Source organism: Crocodylus porosus, unplaced genomic scaffold (assembly GCF_001723895.1).
Source record: "Crocodylus porosus isolate Cpor-Errol unplaced genomic scaffold, CroPor_comp1, whole genome shotgun sequence".
Classification (NCBI taxonomy): Eukaryota; Metazoa; Chordata; order Crocodylia; family Crocodylidae; genus Crocodylus; species Crocodylus porosus.
Genome location: NW_017728918.1, coordinates 103,966,673 through 103,974,568, shown reverse-complemented (window position 1 = coordinate 103,974,568; position 7,896 = coordinate 103,966,673). Strand labels below are relative to the sequence as shown.

Sequence of the window (7,896 nt, the reverse complement as noted above, 5' to 3'; positions counted from 1 at the left end):
CTTGCTGTCTCAAATCCTCAAGGTGGCTGTTTTCCAGGCACAACCTTGAGCAGACCCGTCTGTAAACTAGACTTTGACATTGGCCGAGGCCTCCATTTCAGGTGAGAAAGGAGGTGCTTTCTTGATGGGTGAAGGTTCACTGCAGCTTGTTTGGTCAGGGTAAACATTAACTGTACTTTCTGTGGCTCTTTCAACTAATGCAGGGTGTCCCTTTGGGCTTACTTGCTGGACCTGGCTCAAGATGTAATAAATCCACTTTTGGACTGTGGTGTCTTGGCTTCTTCCCCCAAGTGGCAGCTGGCGGTCTGACAGAGCCAGTCCGAGGATAGGTATTGGAGTAGTTATAACTGTGGGCAATTCCCCCCTTAATGCTTCCATGGCTCCCAGGGCTACCACTGCTGCACAAAACATTTGTTCTAAGAGAGTATACCTTGCTTCTGCCCCTCTCCAGCCTTGGCTCCAAAATCCAAGGGGCTTTCCTTCTGCTTCTGAGGACTCCTTCTGCCACAGTCTCCAAAGTGGTCCCCCTTCTGAGACACATATATGGAGCCAAAGCTCTCCTTCTGGATGTTGTGCTGCTAGGGAGGCATGGACAGTTACTGCTTCTTTAAGGGCCCATAAGGCATATTCATGCTCAGGACCCCATTCCCATTTAGTCCTCTTCTTACACAGGTTATACAAGGGACAAGCTAATACACTAAACTCAGGAACATGCATACACCAAAAATTGAGTGCTCCCAATTGAGCCTGCAGTTCTTTTACATCAGTGAGGGTCGGGGTCTCTACTATACTTGGTAACCCTTCAGTTGGTATTGTGGGCCCCCCATTCTGCCATTCTATTCCTAGAAATTCACACTGGGGCCCTACTTCTTGGACTTTCTGATCAGACAGAGTGAATCCGAAGGTATACACTTTCTCTTTTAATGATTCAAAGGCCTTGGTGGCAGCCTCTTTGTCTTGACTGCCCACCATGACATCATCTATATACTGCCACATGTGTACGTCAGGGTACTTTTCTTGGCCCTCATGAACTACAGTAGTTAGAACCCCGTGAACCAGGGTGGGGCTGTGTATCCACCCTTGGGGCAACACGATGTAGGTATACTGCTGCCCTATCCACGTGAAAGAAAATACTAGCCAGTGACTCTCATGGATGGGAATAGCAAAAAATATGTTCTTGAAATCAGCAGATCCCATCTACACAGGCCCATAACACTGGATGCTTTCTGTTAAGGCTGGTAGTGACAGGACAGCAGCCATCAAGGGGTCAGTACTAGCAGTCAAAGCTTGAAAGTCAATAGTCAGCCACCACCATCTATTTGACTTATGCACTGGCCACACTGGACTGTTATATGGAGAGTGGGTTTGGATAATGGTCCTGTCCTCCAACTGCTGGCTGATAATACACTGGATACGTTGGGTGGCCTTGGGGGGAGTTTGACACTGGGGCCAGTGTACTTCCTTCATGGGAGGCAGAGTTAATGGGATCATACTACATTGAGTTAGAGCCATTATAACCATTTATTCTGGTTCCTGGTGAGGCACTGTGCATCCAAACTGCCAATTCTCTTGCTCAAGGAAAAACTGTTGTCCCCTTAGTACATTAAGTCCCAGTGAGCTTAGTTCCTCTTTAAGTATTACTGCTTCTGCTGTTACCTTAGAGCCATTAGGTAGTGTGAAGATCACTTGGACCAGATGTCCTGGTCATTTAGTGCCTCCGACCCCAGTTACTTGATAAGGGGTTCCTTTCTCCCCTTCCAATTCATGGAATCAAAAATGCAAATCTGGGCACCCGTGTCTAATAGCACATCAATTGACTTCTCACTTGTACCTAATTGAATCTGTACGGGTATCCAAATTAAGGAGCTAATATTAACTTTAGATACTGATCCCTAGCCCGCTACTGCCCCCATTGTGGCCCCTTTCTTTGGGGGGTCAGGGTGGCTGGACTCCCTAGGCCATGTAATGTGGGTGGGGCAAAGGCTGGCAGCCTTGTATGTGCCTGGGAAAATGTCAACAGCTTTGCCCTTAGAAAATCCCTCTAGTGGCACTGCGAGTAGCTCAGAGGGCTCCGCTTTTGGGCTTGCCCCTTCGTTACAGTGTTTAGCCCACAGACCTCGCAGGACATTGGTGGGCAGTCCATCGATTTGGACCTTATTGAAACTGGCAGCTAATAAGTCTTTCTACATTCTTACTCGTGGAGTCTTGGGCCGGCCTTCCCCAGATTTTCCCAACAATTCAGGGGGGTCAGGGGGTTCACCTTTTGCTGAGGCCACCTCCATGACCTTGGCGGTTTTCATTGGCTTGGCACCCCCTGGCTTCTGCAAAATGGGTAAAAGCTGCACTAATCGCCAGATAGCATTTCTTACCAGGTGATTCACTGCCTCTGGCTCCAAGGCCAACAGGGCTGAGGTGCACTCTGTTGGTCCTCGCCAGCAAAACGTGTCCACCACAGTGCTGTCATGACTTCTGCATCTGGCGTGTGAGTCCAAACTGTTGCACAAATGATTTCAGTTAGTGCTGATAAAAGCAGCAGACGGCCTCCTCTAAATTGGCCCATGCCCGAGGGGCAGGGTTAAGCTTTTCTTCAATATTACTGTAACTGGCCGCAGTTGCTTGCAGTGCAGCAGAAAACAAAGTAACATTTTCATCACCTCCTGCAAACTGATTCAGCTGGAGCTTGGGGAGCAGGACTAGTTGAGCAGCTGCTGCTCGACTTACTGAAATTGCAGAGGCTCCTTCACTACACATTTGAACTAGCCAGTATATCACTGGCTCTCCCCGTTTCGACTTATGCTGTTCCTGTATATCTTGAATCTCCATATGGGTAAAGGAACACAGCTCTGTTCAGGGATTCCCTCCTTGTGGCTCTGAGCAAATTACCACCACGGGGAAGGCCTGGCTAGTTTCCTCACTCTGGGTGGGGACATACAGGGACAGTTCAGCACTAGGCTCATCATCAATCTCCTCCCCTCCATGTGTCCCCTCCCCTTGATCTTCCCAGAGCTCAGTTCCTGGTTCCTCTCCATACAGACACTGTCGCACTTTCTCGAGGTTGCTTCACAGACTGTGCTAACTGTGCCCTCTTCTGGAAGGAAGCGGCCATGTGTGCGATCATAATTTTTCCTTCCCCCCTTTCTAATGTTTCCAAGCAACTCTGGGCAGCTAGCACAGCCCCACATGCCACACTGCTGGAATCCCTCATGTCCTCCAACTCCTTACTCATCGAGTGATCTTTTCCCGGAGCTGGGCATTCTCTTTGGCCCCTAAGTGCAGGCACATGGCCAGCAGCCACAACAGGCACCCCTTCTTGGGCTTACCTTGGGCAGCAGTGGCAAACCTAGCCCATTGATTGGGTACAGTTCCCAGGTCACTCCAGACAGGCCTCAATCTATCCTTATCCCACCCAGGATTCTCCGTCCCTATCACTTCCTTAAGCAAAGCCACCAATGGGGCCCATCCAACTCTCTCCATTCCAACCTTTCTCTCCAGACCAGAGTCTCTCAATCCTGTTTGTGATGCCAATTTATGTCCCAGCCGCCAGCGGAGGGTTCAGGATTGAGAGAGTGGTCAGGGGTTGTCCCAGGAGATGAAGTAATAGGAGATACATACCAGCAGCTCGGGGCATAGTATGCGAGGGGTGGAAGGAAGAGCCCACGTGGCTCGTCAGCCACCTTTTTATTCAATTACAGCTGGCCTGTGACATCAGCATCAGATGCCGGCCGGCAGGGATAAAAATGGCGGCCAATGCCATGGAGAATGCGGATGGGACGGGGAAGGAGCTGCAGCCGACACCAGCAACAGAAGGGACTCTCCCCACGGGACCTGTGGAGCCAGGCAAGCAGGGACAGATGCTGACAGGACTGGGCAGAGCACCCCGGTGGGAGTCCTTATGGGACAGCAAAGGAGCAACAGGCATGTCGGCCAGAAGTAGGGAACGGGGAGTGTTGGGTTGCCCCCTATTTTTTTTTTTGAGTATTTAGTTACCCTGGCTGAAGAGACATAGGGGAAGGGTGCGGGTTCCCCAAGGAGCAAGGCTGTAGGAAAGTCTCAGAGGGTTTACTGTTCCTTTTTTTTTGGTATGTTCCCCGAAGGAGGGGTGAAGGCAAAGGCGACCTAGTGGCAGGCCCATACAGGTGAGCATGGCGATAGGCTACGGACGCCCGAACACTAAGTTGGAAGGTGTTACCCCATAGGGGGAGAAAAGGCTGACAGACCAATGCAACACCAAAGGAGACGTGAGGCTGGAGTGTAGGGGTGGTGGAGCCCCATGAGCAACCACCAGGCGAACTACGGGCCATCAAGTGCACTCAACGAACAACCCCGCACACTGAGGAACAACAAGTCATGGCAGGAAAGTACGGGGTTGGAGACTTGGGAGGAAGACATCTACTCAGGTGACAACACAAGTCTGTAATGTGCTTGACATCTACCACCAGAGCGAAAGCTGCCCGAGAGCAGCTATTTGAAACCCGGCCAAAAAGTGGTGCATTGGCCAGAAAAACCTTGGAGGGCCACCCGGCTGACATGCAACCTGCTGAGATGGCTCCAGTGGATCTACTGGGACAGAACCTGAAGGCCCTGATGCAGATTGTGGGGTCCCAGCAACATATACTGGAGCAGCAGCAAGATTGGATGCTGCACAGCCTGTTGACCTTTAAAATGCCCAAGATGACATCTGAAGATGACCCAGAGGCATACGTCGAGGCCTTTGAGCAGCATGCTGTTAACATGGGCCTCGACAAAGGATACTAGGCTAGCCAATTCGGGGCCCTGGTGGTGGGTAAGGCCCAAGCAGCCTATAGGGCCTTGACCTGAGAGGAAGCCCAAGATTACGAGGTGGTCAAAGCTGCTATCCTCTATCGCCTGGAGATCAGCCCAGAACACTACCGATGACTTTTCCAGGCTAAGAAGGGGGCGGAGGACAGGTGACCACTGTTGTTGCTCCAGCAGCTCTGGGATCTCTTCAGAAAATGGATCAATCTGGCAACTTGCATGCTGGCGACCCTCGTGGATGAGATCGGAAAAATTCATAAATGACTTGGAAGAGAGGACCCAGCACTGGAGTCCTGTGATGAAGCACTGACATTGGCTGAGGCTTTCGCAGCTGTGGAATTGTATTACCTGCAAGAGATACATGGGTCCCCATTACCGGTACCACTGGCAAGAGAGGCAGAACGATGGAAGCCCAGTTACAGGGCCCCGGGAGGGGATATGGTATGCTGCCATTGTGGCTGGATGGGACATTTTGCATGGAAGTGTACGCGGTTGGCCTCTGAGAGGTGGCTGCCATAGAGTTCCCCATGAGGAAGGGCTGAGTCTCCCAAGGAGCCCGGTCTGGGGGAGCCCATGGACTGCAGTTATGGGACAGGAGCTGAGAGCCCGGTATGGGGATGCCCTGTAGTAAGAGCCTGGATCAAGGGCCGCCCAGTATGGGTGGTGTTAGATTCCAGTTGTGCTCAGTCGCTGGTTAAGGCTGACCTTTTGAAAGATGTCCACAGTTGTCGAGCAGAGCCAGTGAGGGTGTCCTGCCTTCGTGGAGAAACCCAGAAAATACATTGAGTGTGGACAAGTCTCCGAGTTATGGAGCACCACGGGGAGCTGTTGGTGGGCCTTGCGCCCCGTCTAGCATGCAATATGCTCTTGGGTAGAGATTGGGCACCACTGTACGATGTAATGGACTGGGTGTGGGACATCGAGGTCGCTCACAGAGCTTTAAGGGTGTGAGAGGGCTGGCTCAGTGACCCAGCGGAAGGAGAGAGAACCACTGAGGGAAATGGGGAGGCCATGGTGGACCTGCAGGACATCGCCAGTAGACAACAGTTCCGGAAAGCACAGGAAGAAGATCCTGAACTGCAAGAACTACGGACACGGGCAAAAGACGAGTTTCATCAGCCGACATCAGGCTCTGATCCTGGGAGCCGTTTTGAGGTAAGACACAACCTTTTATACTGGGTTCAACCAGGCAGGGCAGAGAAGGAAGACAGAGTACAACTAGTGGTGCCTTCTTGTTTCTGGAAGGCAGTGTGGCAACTGGCACACACCAATTCACTTGGGGGCCATATGGGGAGGGATTGAACCATGGATAAGATATCCCAATGGTTTTTCTGGCTAAAAATGGGGGAAGACGTGGCCCTCCGATGCGCAGGGTGCCCTGCAGGCCAAAAGGCTAAGGAAGATCTCAAGCCCCGATGAGACCAATGCCCATTATTGACCTGCCCTTTTCATGGATCGCCATGGACGTTGTCGGGCTGCTACCTCGCAGCAGTAGCAGACACCAGTATATCCTGGTGTTCGTGGATTATGCAATGAGATATCCCGACGCGGTGCCATTGAGGTCCGTAATGGCACCTCGGATTGCGGAAGAATAGGTGAAATGGATAGCGTGCATGGGGATTCCCCATGAGATCCTGATGGACCAAAGTTGAAATTTTATGTCCGAGGTTCTACAAGGAGTGTGTCAGACCCTGCGGATCAAACAGCTGTGGATGTCAGTCTATCACCCCCAGACCAACAGGTTAGTAGATCAACTGAACGGAACCCTTAAAAAGGTGTTAAGCCAGTATGACATTGGGACTTGATGTTCCCGCTGGCTTTGTTTGTACTTAGGGATGCCCCCTCAGAATCTCTAGGGTATTCCCCTTTCAAACTTGTGTTAGGCCACCAGCCACAGGGTTTGTTGCAGATCCTCCGAGAAGAATGGGAACAGGGTCCTGCGGTTATCTCCAGCCCATCAAGATATCAACAAGCATTCCAACGCCGTGTCCAGAGCACAAGAGAGCTGGCTGCAGGCAATCTGCAGCAGGCCCAACAATGACAAAAGGAAAGGTATGACCTGTGTTCCAAGGAGTGGGAGTTGCAACGGGGGCAGAAGATACTGGTTCTATTACCCACTTTGCACAGCAAGCTATTAACCAAGTGGCAAGAGCCATTTGAAATTATATGAAGAGTCGGCCCGGTCGACTATGAGGTTTATCGACCAGGTCATCAGCGAACGAAACAGATTTACCATGTTAATCTGTTATGAGAATGGCAACAGCCTGAAGGGTGAGTGGCATTTAGGGAAGAGACAGTTGAGGGCCTTGGACAGCAAGAACTCAGCCCAGGACCAGAGGTCACAGGATCCTTGAGAGATGTTCGTGTGAATAACGAACTAACTACAACTCAGAAAAGGGAAAAGTGGGACCTCCTCGAAGAATTTAAGGAGGTTTTTTCGTAGGATCCCAGATGGGTAAGAGACATGTACCACTCCATACATACACCTCCAGGTGCAATAGTGCGTGATCGATGGTGGCCGATACCCCATCATTCAACAGGAGAGGCACGTCAGGAGGTGGGGAAGATGCAGGTACTAGGTGTCATCAAGCCATCTCAAAGCCCGTGGTGAAGTTCCCTGGTACCAGTACGAAAAACAGATGGAACCCTAAGGCTCTGTGTAGATTATCGCCAGTTGAACGAAATAGCTATGTTTGACACTTTTCCCATGCCGCAGGTAATGGAATTAGTGGAATGGATCAGGGCAAAAGGTTCATAACCATGTTAGACCTGGCCAAGGGATATTGGCAGATTCCCATACGGCCGTGTGACCACCCCAAGGTGGCCTTTGGAACCCCCTGGGGTCTATATGAATTTGTGAAGATGCCGTTCAGACTACACGGGGCTGCCGCCACCTTCCAGCTGCTAATGGAGTGCATTCTGGTGCTATACACAGAATACGCCACAGTATATATTGACAACATTGTCATATTTACTCGGTCACGGGGCCAGCATCTATGCACCCTTAGAGCTGTGTTGATGGAGCTAAGGAGGGCAGGTCTGACTGTGACCCCCCCCCAAGATGAACATGAGCCTGCAATGCAATGCTGCGGCTAATAAAGCGACCAAAATGCTGGCTTG

At 51.1% G+C, this 7,896-nt stretch overlaps 1 protein-coding gene across 1 annotated transcript in view; it reads left to right on the top strand.

Annotated features, from left to right (window-relative positions):
• The first annotated feature begins 5,787 nt into the window (after positions 1-5,787).
• SLC32A1 (solute carrier family 32 member 1) overlaps positions 5,788-7,896 on the top strand; it is an 8,514-nt gene continuing 6,405 nt past the window's right edge. Inside the window, exon 1 of the mRNA XM_019538206.1 lies at positions 5,788-5,931. Within this exon, the coding sequence (XP_019393751.1) occupies positions 5,788-5,931 (144 nt within the window). The remainder of the gene's footprint in view (positions 5,932-7,896) is intronic.